Below are 24,731 nucleotides of genomic sequence, written 5' to 3'. Positions count from 1 at the left end.
AAGCCAGCATACTGTAAACCAGGGGTGTCAAACTCAAATACACAGTGGGCCAAAATTCAAAACTGGAACAAAGTCATGGGCTAACATTAATATTTATTGAAATATATTTATTCCTCCAGATATAAGAATGAATCTTTTCTTATGGACTAAAACACGTTTTGCTGAAAAACTGAATATGGAACAAGCAAAGCTTAATACTAAACAATATATATTAGCTGTATAATACCAGTAGGCCAGCTCTAATAGTAATTTGGAATGGCTTCGCGGGCCAAATGTAATTAGGCTGCGGGCCAAATTTGGCCCACGGGCCAGAGTTTGACACCTATGCTGTAAACCATCATTAGCTACAATCATATTGCAATTTCTCCAGATATAGTAGTTTTTCTAGACAGCTTGACCATCATTTGTGCAAACTCATGGTCTGAGATGAATTTTTATATTTTTGGGGGTTTATATAAATGCATTCAGGTCAAATCTGAGCAATTTGAACTAAAAAAAACAATAAGCTTAACACAATAAGGAAAATTTACAACAAGGAAAAAACCAATTATTCCTTTGTTGTAACAGTGTTTCAATTCAGTTTTATTTATACAGCACCAAATCACAACAGTCGCCTCAAGGCACCATAAGTATCTGTTTAGATACCATATTTCTAGGAACTTTAGGGCAAAGTACAATATGTTAGTACAATAACCTCATTTTTATCTGAATTTAGAAGCAGAAAGTTAGAGTTCCTCCAGGTCTTTATGTCTTTAAGACATCCCTGCAGTTTAACTAACTGGTGTGTGTTGTCTGGATTCATACATAGATAAAGTTGGGTGTCATCTGCATAGCAGTGAAAATGTCTGCTATACCTTCTGATGATACTGCCTAAGGGAACCATGTATAATGTAAACAGAGGAATGGGGTCTAAAAGACACGTTGACGGTTTGGAGGAAGTAATTACTGAAGTTAACTCAGAAAGATCAATTGGAGAAAAAGAGTAAATGAATATCAATGGTACTGAAAGTAGCTGTACATAATGTTACATCTGTGAGATAATGAGTATTTTTTCTCTAATGGTTCAAATTTTATTTGTGAAAAAGTTCATGAAATCATTACTAGTTAACTTTAAAGGAATGGGTGGCTCAACAGTGTTCTGACTTTTTGTGAGCCTGGCTACAGTGCTGAGGAGAAACCTGGGTGATGATGAATAGTAAGATCTTCTAGCTTTATGGATATGGAGGGCTTTTTTTTTATAAAGCAGCAAACTATTTCTCCAGGCTAAATGATAATCTTCTAAATTTGTGATACGCCATTTCCTCTCCAGCTTACGAGTTATCTGCTTTAGGTATGCATTTGAGAGTTATACTAGGGAGTCAAGTACTTCTGATTTGAGGCTGTCTTTTTCACAGGAGCTACAGTATCCAGAGTCATACATAGAGAAGAGGTAAAATTATTAAGAACATAATCGACTTTTCTTAGAACTCTCCCAGGTAGCTGCTGTGCTCTGTGTTGGTACAAGACATGATGATAACAGTGGGTGAAATGTATTCTTAAAGTTAGTTACAGCACTATTAGAAAGTGGCAGAAATGTTCCTGGCAATAAATCTCATACTGTTTAAAGTTGTTTATTTCTCCTTAAATGCTGCCACGTATGTAAGAAAAATTACATTTGTGGGTTGCACTTGTGACAAACTTGCCAAATCTTCTCTGCCAATGAAAAACAGCTTCATCTGCTACTGATTGTGTAGGTCACACTGACATGAACAGCACACTCAAGCTGATCTCACATGTGTTCAGTGGGATTGAGGTCAGCATTGTCATGTTGCTGACACCAGAGCAACAGCAGTTTGTCGAATATACTGGCTCACTCCTAATAACCCTGCAACTTTGTTTTGCAGAACACCAGCTTTAAGTTTTCCTATGGCACAGTCCCTATCCAGGTCAGTCAGATGTGGTATTCTTGGAGCAGACACTGACCCTGTAGCAGGGTCCATGTTCACAGGTGCTGCCAACTCGGCTAACCTGATTGTCATCACCTGGGCTACCCGAAGCTCAGAACAAGAGTCAATATCAGAATAAGCTGTTTGGCATTGGCAGAAAAGACTTGGCTACGTTTGCATGGGAGCAACCTACAAATGTGTTTTCCTTACATGTGGGGCACCATTTAAGAGGAAATAAACAGGCTAAAACATAATGAACCAAACACAAATTTCCTTGCTTTTACATTTTTGTGCTAAGTTTATCTTTTCGTGCCTGTGTTTGAAGCCAAGGGAATAAAGCAGTCAGTTGATGTTATGTACCCTGACTTTCTACAGTATCATCCCTCCTCTGTAGTGCCACCGTTAATTCAGTGAGGCGCATGAGTCACCAGCCGGAAGAGGGGACAGAGATGTGTGCCGGAAGAGGGGACAGAGATGTGTGCAGCTGCGTATTTACCAATGCGCACTGGGAGCAGTGAAGGATGTCATGGGGTCCGTTTTGATGAATGTCAATAATGCATTGTCTGAACTCGGAGCGAGCGTGTGTCATCGGGGGTATGAATACTGAGAAAATGTCTTCATACTAGCTTTGGATATGGAAAAGGACAGGTAGGATACAACCGTGTGCGTGTGTTCTGCGGGGTGAACGAGGGATATGTCAATGAGTCGGCAAAATCAATCAGCTGCCATTGCCATGGTGATCAATTACCAGCGATGATGACGTGTGCCGGTTCCCCGGTACTGTTGCGGCTGCTCACTGCCATCACGACAAACATCGTCATCATGCCCGAAATGATTGCAACAGTTACAGTGCTCCCATGTTCTGTTGCCTCAATTCATTCCCGGTGGAAAACTAGAGCTCTCAAATCATAGTCTAATATTTAAAGATTTCTAGAGTGCCAGAGCAATCTATTCCCTTCACAGATTTTAGAAAGACTAGTTGTATTGGATTTGGGAAAGGGAAAGAATGGGCTGTGAACGTATTTTAAATAATTGCAAACCATTTATTAGCATTCTGATTTATTCTTCACATTATTAAAGAATTCTTTGGGTTGTGTCTCAGTGGTTTAAATAAAGTTGCCACTGCCAAAGATCTTTATAAGAGCGGCGTCAACAAATTAGCAGGATCTTGTATTTAAGTACCGTTAAGTACAAAGTTGACATGATGGAGTATTTCAATTTTATGAAACTACTTGTGTAACATATTTAGTAGATACCCGGCAGTAATTTAAACCCAATGAAATATATGGAGGTGGTTAGGTTTAATTTTAGTTTACGGGGAGCACGTGAAGGCATCTAGTGTCAAGGATAATGGGAGGTCCTACTCATGAAGTGGCTTCAACCCAGTGATGTGTTGCAATTACAGCAGGTTGCCAGCGAAGACTCGTCCACAGGTAAGCATGCTGAGCTAATAAATTCACTCAAGAGGAAATATTATCAAGGGGGACTGGTATTCGCTTATTTAGCTGTCGCCGAGGGCTCTGACAGAGCCGGCTATCACATTAGTTTCACGTTGGAGCACGCGGTACCAATGTGAAGTTTAGGTCAGGGTGACTGGGAAACAAGACCATGTGGGCGCACTGATCAATATTTACCTGGCTTCGTCTGCTCGTGCTTCTTCTTTAGGGTTAAGTAATGTCTCTTATAGCTATCCTGAAAACAGAACTGCAGCTACGTAGCAAAGGTGAGCCGATTTGGCTAGCTGTGTGGCAGGCAGCTGGAATGAATAAGAGCGTGGGGAGTCTGTAGCCGGCTAATGTGTCAGTGTTTGCGTTTCCAGGTTAATGTTCCGTATTCTGCTGGGAGCAGCATTAAGTGGAAGGTTTTACGTGTGTTTTTATGTTTCACACTTAGCATAACAATACAGCAACCAGCAATTCCACTCAATGTACTGCTTACGGTGGCTTAATTACCCTGTGACGTTCACGTCACTATTAACGTATTCTGAAAATTGTTGATCCACTCTGCTCTCAGGTACTCAGAGATAAGTACGGCTAATAATTGTGTTAACGGAGCCTGTCTCTTATCACAATTTTTATAAGTCAACTACAACATCATAAAATATTACATTACAAGAGATCCCTGAACTGGAATTTGATAACTCTGCATTTTTGTAGGGTCTAGGGTAATGGATGTGTGACAACCGTTGTGATTTGACGCTGTATAAATAAAGTTCATTTGTAACGTATTTATTTAAGGACATTCTTCTTTTGCTGCCACATTTAAAGTGTCGTCCAATCTAAGGGTCCGGTTTTCTCAGCTTATCTGTTCTGCTGCCAGTGAGAAACTACACCATACTCTGCAAGCCAGCGTTCCGACACCTCTGGCGTTACGTTACCAGTTATCGCTAAAGAATAGCACACTGTCATCATTCACTACAACAACAACACTTGCATTTTCATAACAAAGCTCATTAAGTGGTGATATCAGGGTTGGGGTGTAAAACAATCACTGGTGATTGCTTTATACTCCGCATTGCACTATGCACTTTATCTTTGTTGCTTATAAAAAAATAAATTAAAAAAATCCACTGTCTCCAGTCTCCGCCCACCCCCTCTTACCTTGATATCTGTGCTCGTGGTGATTCTTTTACAGAGCAGATCAGGCTGTGGCTCAAGGTTTAATGATTACTCACATTGGGCTTTTAGGGTAACTGAGATACAAACTCAGCTGGAGACTGTGGCTGCACAAATTCCAGAGATGATCACAGTAGACCAGCTGTGCCTGTGTGTAAACATGGAGCTTGAACATGTACAGTGTCTCTGAAAGTGATGCATTTTTTTTTAATGGTCAGTATACACAGTAGTTGTGGATTACCTAATTTCTTATTGTCATAACCTCATATAACTCATGGTCCAGTAGACAAAAGAAGTTAAATATATTTATCAGAACACGCCATTTTTATCCACGAGTCATTTTTCTTATTAAGTTGAGGAATCCTGTGACCTTTGTGCCACTTTCACAACTGACTTTTATATCAAGTGACACACTGAAACTAGGTTTGATCACTAACAGCAATGGTGATTTGGATGGTGACTTGGGCAATATACTTAACCTCGAGTTGCTCCCTTTGCGTTCACTGAATTTTCAATTTCAAATTTATATTGCGTCAAATCACAACAACAGTTGCCTCAAGGTACTTTATATTGTAAGATTGTAGATTGTAAAAACCCAACAATACTACAAAGAAAGCCCCAGCAATCTGATGATTAAAACTAACATACCCAAATCTTATTTAGCCTGTCTGCAGTTGCTACTCCTATACAAGCCACTTTGCAACCCTTTTCTGCTCCACAGTTCGTCCTTTTTGTCCTGTGTCCGATTTAATAAATGTTGATCTTTTGTATGCTGGTTTCACCACCTCCAGCATTTCATTTAATAGGGGCAGAGGTCTTGGAACATGTCAGGAAATGGAAATCAGTGTTTTCTCTTCACTGAAATGGTCCTCACTGTCCAGATAAATGGTAAATGGCCTGCATTTGTATAGCGCTTTTCTAGTCCATAGGACCCCAAAGCGCTTTACACTACATTCAGTCATTCACCCATTCACACACTGGCGATAGCAAGCTACATTGTAGCCACAGCTGCCCTGGGGCGCACTGACAGAGGCGAGGCTGCCGGACACTGGCGCCACCGGGCCCTCTGACCACCACTAGTAGGCAAACATGGGGTTAGTATCTTGCCCAAGGATATTTGGCATGCAGCCAGGATGCAGCCTGGGATCGAACCACCGACCTTCTGATTAGTGACTGACCTGCTCTGCCACCTGAGCTACAGCTACAGATAAGTATAAATTTAGAAAGTCACTTGGAAAGGACAAGTTGCACTGAGTTTGGTCAGACTGTCCTTGGAATTGCCTGAAATCAAATTTAAAAAAAAATAAAATAAAAAATCTGTTGGATGAACAATCAGTCGGATTTTTCTATTGGAGATTATGTATCTGAATTTCAGGAGCGGGACCACGCCTCCAAACACGCTCCTTCCGGTTGCCATCTATATAGGTTTCCCCCCAGTTCTGCAAACTGTTCATTCTCGTTTATGTACCCCACCCTCCCTCTGTCCTTGTTCTCAATTCTTTAACTTCTTCACTTCTATTTAGTACATTTGGATTTGCCAGGCCCGGGAGCCGTTGCCAGTCCCCTTCGAGGCCTTCCCCAAACCGCAGCTTAATTCATGTCCAAGCATTCACCTTTACCTACTAAAACACTGTCAATCCTAAAATGAGGACGTGGGTCCAGCTAGTGAATTACACTAGAAAGGATAATAGGACATTGGTAGTATTCTTCCCATTTGCCCTGTAGTCCCTATTCTTAATATCCTGTGAAACCTAAGTTGCTTTAAGAGGAATGTTTGTGTTGAACTCTGATTGTCTGATGAGGAGAATGAAAGCGCGTGGGTTGCTTTTAAACGGATTGTACAAAGCATTGGCCCTATTCAGGCGTTGCTCCTGTACAGATGCAAACCTTCCCAGGCTCACCCTCCCTCGCACCACCAAAAAGCAGGTTTCCTTTTTTTTTCTCTACAATTCACACACTACACAAGGATGATGCCACCAGCTCTGCTTAGACTACCTCACGTAATGTACAATCGTTGTCCCATTGTTGCTAGGCAACCACGACCTCCATGACCTCGTTGTGGTGTTTTGCGTAAGATGGCACAGCCACCGCTGAAAACGCACAGGCACACAGAGCATGGCCTGTAAATGGCCTGTATTTATATAGCGCTTTACTAGTCCCTAAAGCATGGCTAAATAAATAAGTTTGCGAGATAAGTTCACTGAGACCCTGTACACCATATAAAGGAATTTTCCCATTTTGAAGTAAGTAGGTGAAATAGGCGTTAGCCAACTGGGGCAGAAGTAAATTTCTTGCCATGAGTCTTCCTTCCTATTGAGCAAGCCATTAACTGTACACTATTCAGACTGGAGTAGCATGTGGGGTTGCTGTCAAGTGTCCGGTTAGAGGCCACATAAAGTGAACGTTCTGAGGTCCACACAGCATAATTGCAGATGGACATGCAAATGGTTGTCCACGCAGAACTTGTGCACACTTTTTGAGTTACGCAAGTGTAGTCATCAATTTCTAGTGAAGTCACGGACAGGAAAAGTACAGTACTGTGCAAAACTCTTGAACCAGCCCTCATTTCTTTATATTTTACTTCCAAGGACCTAGACCTTCTTGTATTTTTTTTTTTTTTTTTTTTTTTTTTTTTTTTTTTTTTTTTTTTTTTTTTAAGCACTGGTGTGGACAATAATTCTTCGGTCTTTCGAGCTTTTTCTTTGGACATTGGCTGCTTTTTCAGTCATTTTCAAACCACTCAAAGAATGAACCAGCATTGGCAAAGAACCAATTTCTTTGTAGCAGTCTGCTACAAAAGTCTGCTACAAAAGGACATAATTTATTCCAATTTCTTTGGTTGAAAAATCCCACAGATAACAGATGAGCATAAAGTAGTCTTGGACCAATAAGACAATTTCTGAAAAACTATTAGTCCAAATTTTGGTAATCTCAGCCCAAAAAAAGAAAAAATGGAGAGAGAGCTGAGGATAAAAGTAGCACCAGGCCTAGAAAAACTATCCACAGCATCTGATAGTCATATCCTAAAGACATGACTTAAGGACTGGAGAAATGCTGAAAATTGAGTTGAAGCTGTGTGGGATCATCTTGACAATGTACAGAACAAAAGACCGCCAACTTTCAAAGAAGAGCCTAATATAAAGACCTGAGGGGTGGCTTTAAACTTTGCACATTACTGTGTAATTTAGGCTTTGCGGTGGTTCAGCTGGTGTTTATCACAGAGATTCCTTCCTGGTTTCCTTTGGTGACTCTCCATTGTCCTTAGCCTCATCTCCCTTTAAGAGTCCCACAGGGTTTGAGTCCTGGCCCAATCATCTTTTCTCTTCGTCTTCTCCCTCTGATTTCTTCTCCCACTAGGTCTGTATTCAGACCTAGTGATAGCTGTGCTTCTCCTCTCTTGGACTTGGGCCTACTGTGGCTGAATAACAACCCCGGAGTAACTAACCTTGGCTACTGTTTGTCAAACTTAAATGTGATTTTTAAACTAAATCAGCAGATTAACTGTTCTTAAAGCCGTTTTGTTTTTGTTTTGTTTTTTTTATCATTCAGGGTTTTTTTTTAATCATTTTTATTCAAGATCAAGTATGTCTTATCTTTTACAGTTTTTGAATATCTTATTCATGCTTTTATCACAACTTGCTTGAACCACTGTAATGCACTTTGCATGGGCCGTACCAATGCTTCACTCACATGCCTCAGTCATTTCCCACATCCTGGCTTCCTGCCACTAGCTCTTCATTTTTTTTAGGGTCCATTTTAAGATTTCATTTGGTCTTAAAACTTTTAAAGGCTCAGTTACAACTTGCATTTCTGAGCTGTTGACTCTGTACATCCCCTTGAGGTTGCAGAGGTCCATAGACCAGCAGCTCCTGGTAATTCCCAAAAGCTTGATTTAAAAAAAAAAAAACAAAAACAAAAAAAAAACAAGCTGACCAGGCTTTTTCAGGTGTAGCCTTTAAACCTTATAACCATCTTCCTGCCCATGTTGGAGTGCCTCACTCTTAAAACTCATTTTCACTCTTTGGCTTCTAACTCAGAATGACAGCACTGGTTACTACCTTGTAGTTTTTGTTTTTATTGTTTTAGTGTTTTGCCATTTGGTATTTTTGTGTTATGCTTTGTCATGCAAAATAAAACAGGATTGGATCATGTATGGGAAAAGCCTGGTATTTTGCACATTGTAAGCTCAGTTGATAGCAAGCACTAAATCTGTGCCGTAAAGGTCATTTCATGTGGATTCGGGTACTCTGATGTGAGACATTTGGATAGCCCCTGCTCATGTCCCATATGGAAGATAGAGAGATAGATAGATAGAGATATCTATCTATCTTTCTTTCTTTGATTCATATAAAATATTGTTTCTACTGTATCAATAGAATCACTACTTAAAACCTTTTAAAACTGCATCTACTAACTGCCTGGTGGGCATTTGAATTTGCAAACCATGATGAACTGTTACGACAGATCTTTATTGCTGTCATGAGTTATTCTGCTCTGTTTTTATACTTGTACCTTTGGTGAGTAGCTTTGCATGATTCCAGTTCAAAATGATCCTCGTTATACTGAGCCTTCTTGAAACCCCTCATTCACTGATTTGAACAAGCCGTCAACAAGGTTGTTGCCCTCGTTTTGCCTCTTGCAATCAGAAGAGCTGTGCAGCTGAGATGAGCATATAAGCAATATTTGCTTTCTGTGATATCATGACTGCAGCTTTCTTTCTTGCTGTGCAGATTGCTGAGGAACAGTATAGCTTTATCAGTTCTTCATTTGCTCAGAGTTGCCCTCAAGCTTGCAGCAGATCTCCAGAGCAGAGCAAGGGCTGGTGTCACCAGCTGTTGTGCCAGACAGTAGAGTTGGAGTTTGACTGCAGTGTGAGAGATTGGAGACAATGGAATAACAAGCACAATAGAAACCTGTCCAGCCTTCCCATAGGGAAACAGAAGAACAAAGGTAGCTGTTTACAAGCTACTTAAAAACAAGAGCGCAATAGTGAGCTAATCATGTTACTGTTACTGTTACTGAGCAGATGAAGAAATAAAAAAAATAAAAAAATTCTTGGGTGGCCTGCATGTGGGCAACACTGATATAAAAGTGACCCATTTTGTGTTGTGACATTAAACAGCAGCACTGTAACTCTGCTCTGCGTTATGAGGCCTTTTGAATGAAACCAGCTACACTGGCAGCTGCTTCTGTTCCCAACCTGTCACAGCTTTGTATATTAGACATAATGAGCCACTGGGATATAAGTGGGATTTAAGAACATGTTTTATATGTTTTATTGGCCAGTGTTTGATCAAACCAGCTGAGACTATTACACAGACAGGCCTGTCAGAGAGTGTGTGTGTGTGTGTGTGTGTGTGTGTGTGTGTGTGTGTGTGTGTGTGTGTGTGTGTGTGTGTGTGAGAGAGAGAGAGAGACTGGACTGACACACACACACACACACCTTCATACACCAAGTTGCTTTCTGCACAATGCTCAGTCTTTTGCACATTTCTATTGCACTGATGTGTGTGCACTGTCTTTGTTTTGTTTGCAATTTTTGCACTTTATATAAACCTGTGTTGATTGTCTGTTATGTCATATGTAACACCACAGTCTTGGAGGAATGTTGTTTATTTTCATTGTGTATTGTACCACTGCACATGGTTGGAATGACAATAAAGCCACTTGATTTGACTTGACTTGATCTTTAAAGACATTCTCACACATCTAGTGTCACTCCTGCTAATCCTTCCTGAGCTTGTCTTTTAAAAGTTGCTAGAATGGAAACAAACAAGCGCTCCAGCCATGAAAAACTCAGTAGCCCCATCTAGATCTTTCACTACTTGTCATTTGAAACATTTGCACTTCAGGTGCCATTTACTGCTGCCAACATATGAAGATGTATCAAGTAGCTTTCTGAAGAGCAGCTGAGCAGGTGTCCATGTGAAAGTGGTATTTGTGTAAAGGCAGACAGTGACATTCCAGATGGAAATCTCATAATCCTTGAAAAGCAGTTGGTGTCAACAATGTTGGCAGTTTCCTAAAGTAGTAGTAGTAGTAGTAGTTCTTCTTCTTCTTCTTCTTCTTCGACCTTCGACCTTCGACCTTCGACCTTCTTCTTTCTTCTTCACTATCTGATCAGACAGTTAACCTTTGATCAGCTGTTGGGTGACACATTAGACACAAACAAAAACTGATGTTTCCACACAGCAGGACCTCACGGTTAAACTAAGTAATTGAGACTGACAAAGTCTCGCTCTTTGCTCTGTGTTCTTAGCCCGACCTTTTTGCAATCAGCTGCCCTTCAGCTTTTTCTTGTCATAAGAAGTGTGGGATAGTGCAGCTCAACACGCTGTGAGAAAGCAACAGCAAGAAAGAAAAGCTGGTTTAATATGTAGAGGAGAGGGAGGAATATTTTCAGTTGAGCGCTGCATGGAGTGAAAATGCAGGGGGAGGAACAATGGGAGAATCATATTTTCAGCATTAAACAAAGTACAGGGAACACGATTGTGTGTCTTGTTAAAGCATAATAACATGTTGGATTTTATTTGGTGAAATTAATCCTTATATATTGAATCCTTTGTAATAATATTGTGCGAGATCATTTGTCTTACTTGCTTCACAGGGGCTGCTTTTTTTAAAAACGTACAGAGTTTCTCCTCTGTCTTCACAGTTCTCATGTTTGACTGCTGTGACAAGGCAGGATACGTCCTCCAGTAAACCTTAAGTGAGGGTGTTGAGTGTCTGTCAGCCTGCAGCAGCTCAGTCTCAATAGGTGCAGTCATTTCTTCTTTTCCCATAATTTTGTTTGTGGTATTTGTTTGGTTTTTTTTTTTTTTTTTTTGATACCTAAGAATTGCATTAAGACTGACACAGAAACGGTTACATCATGATGCATAGATACTAAAATCTTAGCAGACAAATAGAAACCACTCGTGTCATATGTAACTCTCAGCAGGTTAAACTGTCATAATGAGTATATATCAGGCATTTATTTGCACCATAGATGGTATAAAAATATAGCTATATAACTTCCAGATCTGAAAAGTTAAACCAAAGCACAATTGCCTAAAACCTGCTGTTCTTAGTGGGCACCAGGAGATGATTACTGTTGATGCAAATGGATTTATGGGAAAATGGGCCTCTGTCCTGACCTCTGTAAATATCTCACTGTTGAGTTTATCATGGGCTCAGTCACACATTTCTGCTCCTGTTGAATAAAATATTAGGTGCATTTTATAAATTTTGCTATTTCTTAGTATCATAAAGGAGCATATTGAGGTACCATATGCTCATTGGTGAATAACTTGTGATTAACTAGTTGCCAGTGAGTGTGGTCTTACATCCATCTTTTTTATTTATGGTTGATGCACACCCTCGACGGAGAGGCCAAAATGTTTCTGGAGAAGTGCTTGAGAGATGTGTGAGGAGATCTCAAGAAATTCCAGCAAGCCCAAAGCTCAGGCTTCTGTGCAGAAGATTATGATTCAAAGAAAACTGAAAAAATGTTAATGAATTTCAATCCTTTAAATTCCAGAAAGCTAATAACAACTTTGAGTGAGGGAGAGTGTGGGGACTCAATGGAATAAGTATTACACACTAGATGAGACAGTATCCTTCCACTAGCAAGAGCAACTAGTTATTGAATGACTAACCTGAACTGTGTCTTAATGGAAACTTTCCAGACCAGATTCTCCAAAAAGTTTGTTTGTAAAAAAAAAATAATAATAATAATGATGATAATAAATAAATAAATAAAAAATAAAAATGTAAAAGCACCAGACAGTAGAGCATCTGGAAATTTGAATGGTAATTATAGGCAGTGGATCATCTCTGTGTATCAGCGTGGATGAGTGTTAGAGCTGGCAGTAATGCTGGAGTCTTATTTTGAGATTTGTTAGTCGCACCAAAGCGAAACATCTGTATACACGGTTTTTGCAAAATTTTTAAAAACCACGCACTCCTGTTTCTGTTCAAACCCCAACTCTTTGTTACCAAACTCACAAAAACTGTCCCTTCAGATTTGTTATTTTTGCATACAACATCTCGATGCCTCTGCTGCCTCAGTATATTTCTGGGCTGCTGCCCATGCTTCCTCCAGGTTTCAAGTTGGATAAATAACTTGACATCCTTTCCTACTTCCTCTTGTTTTCTCCAGCTCTCAGCAGGTCTCCCTTTGGGTGAGGTGTTCTCTCTGACATTGTCATCTCAGCCTCTCAGAGGCTGTGCTTCCAAAGGCCTTCACTCTCCCAGCCCCTCCACGTCTGTCCTCATCATGGGGGAGGTGGTGCAGATGCACTTCACCACGGTGGACTATGTCATTTTTGCCTTGCTGCTGGTGGCCTCAGCTGGCATTGGCCTCTTTTATGCCTTCTCTGGGGGACGCCAGCGCACAACACAAGTATGATTTTTTTTTTTTTTTTTTTTTATATTGAAAGAGTACAAAGTCAATTTTCCTTTTTAAATGTTAATAAAGATTTGTGACACCTGTGCTGTTTGCCACAGGAGTTCCTGATGGCTGACCGCTCGATGAGCTGCCTGCCTGTGTCCCTCTCCCTGCTGGCCACGTTTCAGTCAGCTGTGGCCATCCTGGGTGCTCCATCTGAGGTGTACACATTTGGGACAGAGTACTGGTTTCTGGGATGCTCCTATTTCCTGGGTCTTCTCATTCCAGCTCATGTATTCATACCAGTCTTCTACAGACTGCGACTGTCCAGTGCTTACGAGGTATTCACAAGAACAGTTAACATGATTAGACACCTGTATCTGGCCTTTACCGTTTGTGTTGTCTTGTTTTTGCTTTGTCATTGTCGTAAGTTTCCTTGGGTTAATCTCTTATCTCTCACACACACCGTAAACAAGACAATGAACAACCATCAGGCACTTGTAGTTTGACCTGACTTGGTCTCTGTTTTCTAAAATGATTATTAATTGTAATCTTCTTTTTTTTTTTTTTCTCTGCATTTTTCAGTTTTGCACTCTCTCAGCACACTTTTTTTTTTTCTATTTTTGCCTTTCTCAAGTATGATCTCAGAGCTTAACATTCTTATCTGTCTTATCTGTGTTACCTCTGACACATTCACATCAGAGAAACAAATGTCCTTGCCTCAAGAATCTACGTCTCTCTTTATCTAAACTCCACTCACTGTTCCTCTATTGAGGCTTCTGGTGCTTCACTACAAATTAACTGGACAAATGACTGATGTCTAAGCCGAAGATCAGAACTTAAACAACCATTTCTGATCCTCAGTAAACATCTAATGTGCTGAATGCATATTACAGGCTGTCTCTGAGATGATATGTGGTTAGATTTTTGATTTTGCTCTTTTTTTTTTTTTGTTTTCTTTTACATTCTTTCTTCGACAGTATCTGGAACTGCGATTTAACAAGACTGTTCGCATATGTGGGACTGCGACCTTCATCTTTCAGATGGTATCTTTGTTTATTTGTGAATCCTTATGAATAAGTGATGTTTTAATGTGCAATAGATACCCAGTGAAATCTTAAATCATCTGAAACAGAGATCATATATTGCAGATTATTCTACATTTATATATCTACAGTAACTAGTAAACCGGTATTACAGTTGTCTTTAAATCAGTCTTATTGCTTTGAGCTGTTTTTAGTCACATCATCATGAGAATTTCCAGATACAATGCAAAATCTTTACCCACCCACTGCACTGGATCACACAGCACAATCAGTTAACACTGGGCTTCACAGTTCAACTTTATGTGCTATTTAACACCGGTAGCTTGTGCCAACAATTAATAAGGAAAAAAGAAATAAAAATTCCAAAAAATCCCAACAGACCCATGGTGAGTTAGTTGAGTCTGGGGATGCGTTAGAGTAAAGGTGTTCTGGTTGTGACACCATTGCTCGCCGTACTGTGAGACAATCATTAGTCTCTGTGTACGGCAACATCAGGCCCCACATAAAACATTGTTTTCCTAACTTTGTATAATCTAACAAAATTCAAGAATAGATCTCTGATAATGGAATTTGTAAGTAAAACAATAAATGAAAAGCGGACCAAAATAAACAAGAACCACTCCAAGAGTTCAAACCTCCACCGAGGCAGCTCATTCTCTAGGCGGCGTAATATTAGATATTGATTTGTGAATTTGACTGGCTCATTGCAACACCTTGATACTTTTTCCAATCGTTTTTTTTTTTTTTTTTCCCAACAATTTTTCCAAATAAACAAAACACATAAGAACAGAATACATGAAAAATAGTTTTCTTTGTCTTTTCTTCAGAACATGTACAGACCTTTAGAGTGTAAGACCGTATCGTTTATCTTCTAAAAGATAACCCAGGCTGATAAACCTGCCCTGTACAGTGTATTTAAAAGAGCTTTATCAGTGAACTCCAAAATATGACCTCTGAACTGTGTTCTTTTTCTGGGAGCCTTACTCTTCTATATTGTTGGTTTCTTCCTCTGCAGGTCATTTATATGGGAGTAGTCTTATATGCTCCAGCACTAGCTCTTAATGCAGGTAATGCATGGGTCATTACTTCATTTTTCATGTTAGGTCACACCTAGAAGGTTGGACAACCTGTTGCAGTGTTCAATGTTTTCGTTCTGTTCAAATGCAGTGACAGGATTTGACCTATGGGGGGCAGTGCTGGCTATGGGATTGGTGTGCACTCTGTATACTGCTTTGGTAAGTCTAAATTCACCAATCTTAAGACACATTTATCAGTTTGTCATTTTGACAAAACAAGTCTTTGAAAAGATTTTCTCCAGCTGCAGCTTATATATTTCATAAGAACAAATCCTTACTAAGCAAGGGAGTGAAAAACACTGGAAAAAGCTTAGGCAAACTTAGGAAGTTCAGATGAGATTACTTGTAATGATGAACATTATGGTCCGATGTTAATCTGCTACTGTTCCTGTCTCCCAGGGGGGGCTGAAAGCAGTGATGTGGACCGACGTGTTCCAGACGGTGGTCATGTTTGCGGGCCAACTGGCAGTCATCGTGGTGGGAACTAGTCAGGCAGGAGGAATAGCAGAGGTCTGGAGGAAAGCCATCAACGGTAGCCGTATTTCTGGACTAGAGTAAGTAGTTTGCATATTTGAAAGGCAACTAAATTAAAAGAGTTCTGCTTCACTCAATGACACCAGATAGAAAACAGGAGGTAAAAATGGAATTCAGTGATTTGCAAATGTCACAAGTCCATATTTTATTTACAGCGGAACATAGAAAGACAAAAAAGAATGAGCTGGAGTCAATAATCGCATGATCGGGTATAAAAAGAGCTTCTTAGAGAGGCAGAGTTTCTCAGAGGTTCACCAATCTGCCAAAAGTACTGCCTTTACATATTTTGGAACTACTTCTTGCAAAGGAGCTCTTTCACTCTCTACCTTTGTAGCCTGAACCCCAACCCTCTGGAGCGCCACACCTTCTGGACACTTGGTGTTGGGGGGGTCTTCCTGATGTTGGCTCTGTACGGTGTGAACCAAGCCCAGGTCCAGAGATACCTCAGTTCCCGCACAGAGAAAGAAGCTGTCATGTGAGTAACATGAAGTTGTCAGAAAAAGCTTTGCTAACGCCTTCTGTTTAAAAACCACTAAACCCTATTGATAACCATCTGTTTGTCACCCATCGTGCCTTTCCAGGTCCTGCTACGTAGTCTTTCCATGCCAGCAGGTTGTCCTGTGTTTAGGATGTCTCATGGGTCTGGTCATGTTTGCTCGCTATGGAGAAGACAGCCCTCTGGATAAGGGTTACGTCACGACTAATGATCAGGTGAGCTCTTATTTCATCTTTAAAAGTATCAGTAGATTATTATTAATGTTTTAATTCTAATGTTTAGTTTCTTTTTTTTTCTTCTTCTTTTTTTTTCTTTTTTTTAGATGGTGCTGTACTTTGTGATGGATGTGTTCAGAGATCTGCCTGGGCTTCCGGGGCTGTTTGTGGCCTGCCTCTTCAGTGGAGCACTCAGGTGATTAACCCAAGAACCACGACTGATGGTCGGGATTCACACACCCTTACACACTCTGTGTTATGACTGATTTAAGGTATTGTCATCTATTATCTCTTAATGTTAAAAATCATAGGTTGCAGAGCACATCACATGCTGTGTAAATCCATGTTGTATTCACTTTAGCAATTAAGCTAACAGAATATATAACAGGACATTTGATTCATGGAGAGATTGTTTGGTTTCTGGGATTAAATCAGAACTTCAGCTATCTGTCCCTGGTGTTTACCAGATGTTTATTCAAACTAATTTGGTAGCCTTTTTGACTATGTTCATAAGACTTTACTCACAAAAATCCAGATTAACCATTACCAGATGGGTGCAGGATAGCCATAGTACAGCAAGCTGGCTAACCTAATCTTACTTGCTAACATCCATAGCAAAATCATGTGTCTGTGGAAATTCTAGTTGGCTAAACTACTAGAATAGTGTGATCCTTGAGGTTAACTATATATGATGTACAAAGGTATATTGACTGCAGTTCACTATGTTATTAATTGCACTGGTGTCATTATTAACAGTTGTTTCCTGGAAGTTTTTCAGAGCACTTTAAATAGAGGTCGTGTTTCTTGGATTCGTCTATTTATTCGTGGCACTGATGACACTGCATACATAGCTAGATTTTTGTGGCATTCTGCTGTGAAAATGGTATAAATGTATTTATTTTTTTAAGTCTTAAATTGTGTTTTTAAAAAGTGTTCTGCAAACTTAAAAGTAAATGACCGCTGAACACTTGGTCGCAATCCTTCCTGTATCAGCTTTTATAGCTGGTTACTACCTTACCACCCAGGCAGAACTACAAATGGTGTTTTAACTTATTCATGTTATTTATAACCCTCGGACTGAACCCAGTACTTTTTTTTTTTTTTTTTTTTTTTTTTAATTACGAGTTTTGGCAATAACAAGTCAGGCTGGCAGAGGCTATGCTGCTTTATCAAAATGTCAAGCAGCTGTTATTCTGTGTGTGTGTGTGTGTGTGTGGTGTGTGTGTGTGTGTGTGTGTTGTGTGTGTGTGTGTGTGTGTGGTGTGTGTGTGTGTGTGTGTGTGTGTGTGTGTGTGTGTGTGTGTGTGTGTGTGTGTGTTTTGTACTTGTAGCACTCAATCACAAGGCATGTCATTACCCTTTTAAGTTGGTTATTAAACAATAAAATCTAGTATATAAAAACATATTGAGTCCATGTTAACACTTATACATGCATAGTTATCAGCTTTACTTTGATGTGCAGCCCAAAAAAATGAGTATCAGCAACTCTCACCTGAATAGATCTCACTGTAAAAGTCAGGCGTATGAGATGATGGCGTTCTGGTTCCTGGAGGCTTGTGCAGTGCAGATGTGTTTAAACCACCCTTAACTTTCACTTAAACCGGTTTGTTTGTTTGTTTGTTTGTTTTCTTCTTCTAGCACTATTTCGTCAGCCTTCAATTCCTTAGCAACGGTAACTATGGAGGACCTGATTAAACCTCATTTTCCAAATATGACTGAAGGCAAGGCCACGCTGCTGTCCAAAGGACTCGGTGAGACAAGTGGTGGAGTTTTGTTTTCTCATCTTTGCTCTAAACATGCAGTTATGTTGGAGTTCAAGTACTGTTGTGTGACTTTAATCTGGGATTGTGTTTTTGTTTGGGGTAAAGAATAATTCACATTTTACTTGCATGCTTAATGGATTCAAGCGAATATAGCCCTTTTCTACTCTGCTGCAAGCCTCGTTCATTCGAGTGCTTTTATCTAACATTGACACTCCAATGGACACATCAGGTCTGACCCCCCACTACCTTCTGAGCCAAATGCTTTTATTCTGGTATTAGTAGTAGATGTTTTCATTTTACTTGAGTGTACTGCTGTTGTTTTATTATCTTAATGTTGGCGTATTCTACTCCATATTTTTAGAGTAGGGTATCTAGGTCAAGAAATCCTTATTTATTCTTAACTAGGGTTGGGTGTAGGCCCTCATTCACGGTCTAAAACGAGTATCAAGTCTTTCCCTGTTCTAGATGAAGCTGCTGTGCTCATAGCCAGAATTGTGCTATCAAACGATAAAAATCATAGTAGAGAACAGACTCAGTCTGCAGCAATCTGAAGTCTGATCTAGCAATTCACATAAGTGTGTGTGTGTGTGTCTTTACCAGAGTAAAGATGCCATACAGTCCATGCTTTGCTTTTTATTTGTGGTTCTAAATACTTGAAGTTGGAGGTGTAACCACTGTGTGCTATTTTTTTTTTTTTTCTTTTTTTTTTTCATCTGCTCCACAGCCCTGGGTTATGGTCTGGTGTGTCTGGCTATGGCCTACATTGCTTCTATAATGGGATCTATGCTGCAGGTAACTGTTCATCAAAAAGTTTGAAAATGCTTTATTACATTTAAGTGAATTGAAACGTTTTGGAAAGTGAATGGTGGTAATCATGGCACTGGTTTAAAAAAAAAAAAGAAGAAAAAAAAAAGGACTATATTCATACAAGACAGTTGTTAACTTTCTGCAGAATATTAAAAGCAACAACACAGAGACACTGTAAGTATTTAGTATTCATTATTGTGATTTGACCTACAGTTTGTTTGTTTGTAAAAACTTGTGTGTCCTCAGGCAGCTTTCAGTATCTTTGGCATGGTTGGCGGGCCCCTGCTGGGACTCTTCTGTTTGGGAATGTTCTTCCCCTGGGCAAACCCCATTGTGAGTCCTGTTTTAACTTGGGGCTACTAATAATTCAGTGTCTGTGAAGGTTCTCAGTCATCCAGGTCATCGTAGTCTAAGGAGCTTGGAAAGAAAAGTGTCTGGACTTCTTTTGGTTGCTTGAAAAGACTAATAAGTCAGTGTTTGAAACAGCTTTTGTTGTTATTTTTGTGGTCACACATAAATTGACACTGCTTCTGTCCTCCTGTCAGGGTGCAGTGGTTGGGTTGGTATCGGGCCTTGTCATGGCTTTCTGGATCGGCATCGGGAGCTTTGTGATGCGCATGTCTGTTCCCACGCCAGCACCTGCACTCAACGCCACTGCTCTGCCACTGTTTGATAACATAACTACCACTGTCATGACCACCACAGCCAAGTCGGGGTAACACATTTCATCTCAAGATAAACCACTTTAAATATGGTTTAGTAGTGTTGAGTGCTGGTTGATTGTACAGATTACCAAAGTTTGATGTTATAAATATCAGTCAGCATGGACAGTAGGGCCAGCAAGAGGGAGGTCATTTAAACTGTTGTTTTTTTTGTGTGTGTCTTTATTCCCTCTCTCAGGTCAGCTGGTGTGAAGGCACTCTACTCATTGTCCTACATGTGGTACAGCGCTCATAATTCAGCCACTGTGGTGGTGGTGGGACTGATAGTTAGCCTGCTAACAGGTATACACATGTAGCTGTAGTCTGTGTCACAAATGGTTTACATCGTCTGTTATATAACCTTATTGTTTCTTTCCTCTTTTCCACTAACCCAGTGGACACCTTGATTCCCCAGCCAACTTGGCCAATATAATGACTCTGCCATTAATGTTAGAGAATTGGCTCCATTTACAGGATATGACTAGCTAGGAAAACTTTAGCATTAGCCACTTTTGTGTTACAACTCTAATCATAAATTATTATTCTGCGTCATTATATTTAAACCAAAAACTGATTTTGACCAGTACTAATTAATAATTTAACATTAACTTTGGGATTTTTTTTTGATCTGTGAAATGACCAATACACTCATAACTCTCACATATAGGTGTGATGTGCTGTTGACTAAATGTTGTCTTAGCTAGCGTAGCATAATGGAATTGCGCATTCATTGCACCATGTTGGCATTCTGGTCATATAGCTAATGTGTACACTATAAGAACCTGTAGCATCCATATGCTTTATGGGCAGTGTTGGAAAGGTTACTTTTAAAATGTATTCCACTACAGAATACAGAATACATGCCCCAAAATGTATTTTTTAACGTATTCCGTTATGTTACTCAATGAGAGTAACGTATTCTGAATACTTTGATAATATAATAGGTAATCCATTTTTTTTTTTTTTTAAACTATGTGAACGTACTATTGCTGTGTGAATTATTACTTTTACTGAAGGTTACTCGCCATACCAACACTGACTAGATTTTTAAATCTTAATATAAAATGAGTAACAGTAGGGTGGACGACGACAGTAAGGCTGCACTTTTTGCAGCGATCTCGTATAGAAAACTGTTTCACGCGTATATAAAATATGTCCGTAGTAAAGGGACCTCTGGCTAATACGTCGGGTTCCGTGTCGGGCTCCGTGTCGGGCTCGTAGCCGAAAACTAGCTTTACTTTTTTTTCTGGGTCAACTTTGCTAGCGAGAGACAGAGAGAGGCGTTGAAAGGCTGCTTCAACAAAACTTGTTTCAGAGAAAAACACAAAAAAGTGTACAGTCGAGTCTTAATAGCTTACTTACAACCGGGCTCGTCAGGCACTCTTTTTGGCTGCAGTTATTATATTTGCATACTTCCATCTCCCGCTTCTGGTCGATGACAACTCGTACTTTTCGACTCTCCTTTTTCTCCCTCCCTCGCGCTCACAAACACATAACGAGTATGGCAGTCCATTCTCCCTGCAGCACGGACTACACTGCCCATTCTTTAGATAGCCCTAAAGAATGCAGCTTCTATTGCCTTCATATTAAATAATTTTTGTGAATAATTCTTTAAAATATTTCTTCACGTCATTATGCGGGCCGCAAGTAGGGGTGACATGGGCCGCGAGATTGAGACACAGGCATTAGAGCCTCTTAATGCATGTTTTGTTTGGGGCGTGGAAACCAAAAATAGAGAGGGCATAGCCGAACATATGAAACAGGAAAATACAGCCGTGTAATCCCTTTATTTCAGCAAAGTAACTGTATTCTGAATACCACCTTTTTAAATGGTAACTGTAACGGAATGGAGTTACTCATATTTTGTATTTTAAATACCTAACACCAGTACATGTATTCCGTTACTCCCCAACACTGTTTATGGGTTACAGAAACTGTGTAATTTCTTCTGATGAGGTCCAGTCAGCCTCTTCTGCACATATCACCCTGTTACTGTCATCATACTAGGGCCTATGAAAGAGAAGGAGCTGACCCCGGGCACAGTGTACCCCGTCCTGGGCACGCTGCTCTTTTTTCTGCCCGACCGCTACAGAGAAAAGCTTTGCTGTATCACTCCTCTGGCTCAGAAGGTAACCTCATATTTCCACTTGTTTCCACTTTTGTTCGTCTTTCAGTATTTGTGCTTTCAATAGTGTGTTTACCCTTGTTGGCCAGCCCACACAAATCAAGACACAGCCTTATCAAATGGCCCAAAAGGACCGCAACGGAGAAGCTTATTCCAAAGAAGACACTGTCACAGAGGAGAAGGAGATGGAGAGCGACAGAGCACAGACGGAGGAGGAAGACTCGGAGGATTCGAGGGCTTGGCCCTCGTGCCGGCTGACGGCTCACACGGTTCACACGGTTCAGGAGACAGCCTTGTGATCCTCTTTTTCTTTTTTGATGCACAAATACACTTTCAGACCAACTGCTACTCTGTGCAGTCTTTCTCTCTTGGTGAGAAGTGCAACAGATTTAAAAAAAAAAAAAAAATCAGCAATGATTCTGTGGCACTAAATTTGAGTGTTGCTACTCACAATTATTTTTCTTAAACAACTTCAAATGAGCTTCTGCCAGGCTGGAACTGAGCTTTGGAAGCACAGGCATCAGCAGAACTCCACCGGTTATTCTCCATTTGTAACAGGCTTTTTAGACATGTCCCCAAATGTTCAGTCTGAAGTAACAGACTGGGCGGCTTTCATGTTTGTGCTCGACAAAAAACAGAGAATCAGCTAGTTAACAGATACTTAATATAAAATGTGTTATTTTTATAGAGATGCTGGAAGCACAAATTCTAGAACATGTACAAGAGAAAATAATAAAAGTAAAACAGACTGAACTTTAACAGAGGGCATGACAGGTTTGTGCTTCTATGATAGTGTAGTGTCTTAACAGGACCTCTGTTTGAATAGTCACCTTCTAGCTGCTAATGTAGATGTCTAAATATAAGTCCATTAAAGTAGAGCTGCGAACTCTGATGAGGGCAGAGAGGGAGTCTCCAGCTGGCAGTGAAATTGGATGGAGCTCAGTAAATCCTTAACTTTACTCCAGTGTTCCTACACTGGGACAATATAACCTGCTCAGCGTATTTAAAAGAGCCCAATATCATCCATAACCTTCACACATTTAGCACTACTTTTATGTTCCAGTTTAAAATCCCAGTCAGTAAATGCACTGAATACTAATTGTAGTAAGTAGTCGTTGTGCTCTGCTGCGTCAGATACACAAAACTGCACAAACACTCCCAGCATCCTTTTCTGATGAGCTGCTTGAAGAGATGCTGATAAATATAAACAGTAGTTCAGTTTTTTTTCACAGTTTTAATATGAACTTTAATCTTGTCCAGAGAAGACTTGAAATTTAAATGTTTTGAATTTGATGCCAGCAACCAACTGACAAAAGACTGGAAAGCTTGTGTGATGCGTGAAGAAAAACACAAACACGCACACCTCTAGCAGAACACCTCACAGTTATCCATCCATTTTCTCCACTTACTGTGGAGAGACTGGAGCCTAGTTGCCATAGGGCTAGAGGCAGAGCACACCCTGGACATGTTGTCAGTTTGTTGCAGGGCTAACAAAAAAACGACAGACTATTTCGTATCCTGCTGAGCTGCTATGATGGTAACTTGGTTTGGTTTCATTTTGTGTAGTTTTCCGGTGAGGGTGATTGCACATATCCAGGTTTATCTGTCAGGATCTGTTGGAGTCCTGCTAAAGTGCCTCACTGAGCGAATGTTTTAGCTGAACTCCTGTTAGCTGTGTTTCCATGAGCTTTGCATGTTTAAGCACAAGTAGCTCAGTGTAGTCCATTACAGGAACTGTGGACCGTTCTCACAGTTGCTTATAGATTCGCCTCTGCCCCCATCTGATGGCAGCACCGCTCTGCCAGCCATCATGGACCACAAGAGAGTAACGTAATGTATTTAAAACTGATGGAGTCGCTGCTTAGAACTTTGTGTCGAGCTTCTTTTAAGTGCCCCGTCTTTTAAATTCAGGTTGCTGTCGTTGACAGTGTGTGATTAACATGAGTAATATTGTGTATAGTTGAATATTTTCATTATCGTTGAAACTTTTTGGAATCCCAGAATTCTTGGCCATCATCATTTAAGTGTTTGAAGTCATGTCCTGGTGTTAGATGTCTTTGCGTGTCCAATGATTCTCAGTCAGTACCGTCTGTGCTCTTCCAAATGGACACAAGTTCATTTATTTGCCATGTTTGCTCGGCCAAAGTAGTCTGGCATGTTTCCAGAGAGTTCACTTGAAGCATGTCTACACTGTTTACCCACATCCCATTTCAGTAGTCCACAACTAAGACTTGGATGTCTTGGTTGCCTTACGAAATCCTGGAGTTAGTCCAACAAATGATTAGACAAAGGTTAGAGACTCAAGACCACCGTAACTCCTGTCTGATGGAACTCTGGCCCCTTGTAAGCAGCTGTCCGTTTACAGAACCAGCATGTTTGTACCATCATCCCGAGACTTGAATACCTCGATTTATCCAAAGCATATAGAATATGAATTCATTCTTTCTGATGATTTGTTTTCCATTTTGATTTTGTTTTGTTTTTTTACCAATAGAACATGTATTTGAGGTCATGTTTGTATATTTTTGTAATTTCACACAAAGCCTATCCACATTTCTTGACGTGAAATGTGGAATTCTATATGCAAGAACCATAAAAAGTTTTCGGCAGAAGTGGGATGTAAAATACATGTTGGTTTGTTTTATGGGAACAAATTATGTTTGTCAGGCTGTTTGTTGTTGGTGTGTGTGTTTCTGCATGTGTTTGCGTGCACTGCTTCCCAAATTCTGCCAGATTCGCAACAATTTAAAACTTTTTTAATGGTTCCTATAATTGTAGAACTACTTGATGACGTATAGTTTCTTTATGATTGCGTAGTAGCAAATCCTCCTTCATACCTGAAATTACTTGAAGTGTGTGCCTGGAGTAATAAACGCCCTTTATGATGTGAGGGATCAAAGTTCAAGTGTTGGTGTGCTGTATTATTATTAATGCTGTTAAATGTGTCATTTCTAGGCCTGGACAGGGTGCAGCACTGTGATTACAATAAATACTAACACGTCTAATAAAGCACAAGAAGTCAGTAGTTCTGCTACTTGAAATGTGAGCCTGCAGCCATCA

At 40.1% G+C, this 24,731-nt stretch overlaps 1 protein-coding gene across 5 annotated transcripts; it reads left to right on the top strand.

Moving 5' to 3' along the window:
- Positions 1 to 1,780: 1,780 nt before the first annotated feature.
- slc5a6a (solute carrier family 5 member 6a) lies at positions 1,781 to 24,459 on the top strand. Of its 5 annotated transcripts, none has more exons than XM_040028302.1 (18): positions 1,781 to 2,573; positions 11,196 to 11,297; positions 12,681 to 12,923; positions 13,028 to 13,249; positions 13,889 to 13,954; positions 14,970 to 15,021; positions 15,122 to 15,189; positions 15,430 to 15,584; positions 15,899 to 16,039; positions 16,146 to 16,275; positions 16,383 to 16,471; positions 17,914 to 18,026; positions 18,763 to 18,830; positions 19,092 to 19,178; positions 19,391 to 19,560; positions 19,746 to 19,849; positions 21,554 to 21,675; positions 21,761 to 24,459. In XM_040028302.1, exons 3-18 carry the CDS (start codon positions 12,798 to 12,800, stop codon positions 21,968 to 21,970), a joined length of 1,923 nt encoding a protein of 640 aa, XP_039884236.1. In that variant the 5' UTR covers positions 1,781 to 2,573; positions 11,196 to 11,297; positions 12,681 to 12,797; the 3' UTR covers positions 21,971 to 24,459. The 5 variants fall into 5 exon arrangements, with proteins under 5 accessions (XP_039884236.1, XP_039884245.1, XP_039884223.1 ...); XM_040028298.1 differs by lacking the exon at positions 1,781 to 2,573 and adding an exon at positions 2,595 to 3,358; XM_040028311.1 differs by lacking the exon at positions 11,196 to 11,297.
- Positions 24,460 to 24,731: the final 272 nt, after the last annotated feature.

Source organism: Simochromis diagramma, unplaced genomic scaffold (assembly GCF_900408965.1).
Source record: "Simochromis diagramma unplaced genomic scaffold, fSimDia1.1 OVJJ01000746.1, whole genome shotgun sequence".
NCBI lineage: Eukaryota > Metazoa > Chordata > Actinopteri > Cichliformes > Cichlidae > Simochromis > Simochromis diagramma.
Note: the sequence above shows the minus strand (reverse complement) of the source record. Positions and strands in the feature narration are given on the sequence as shown.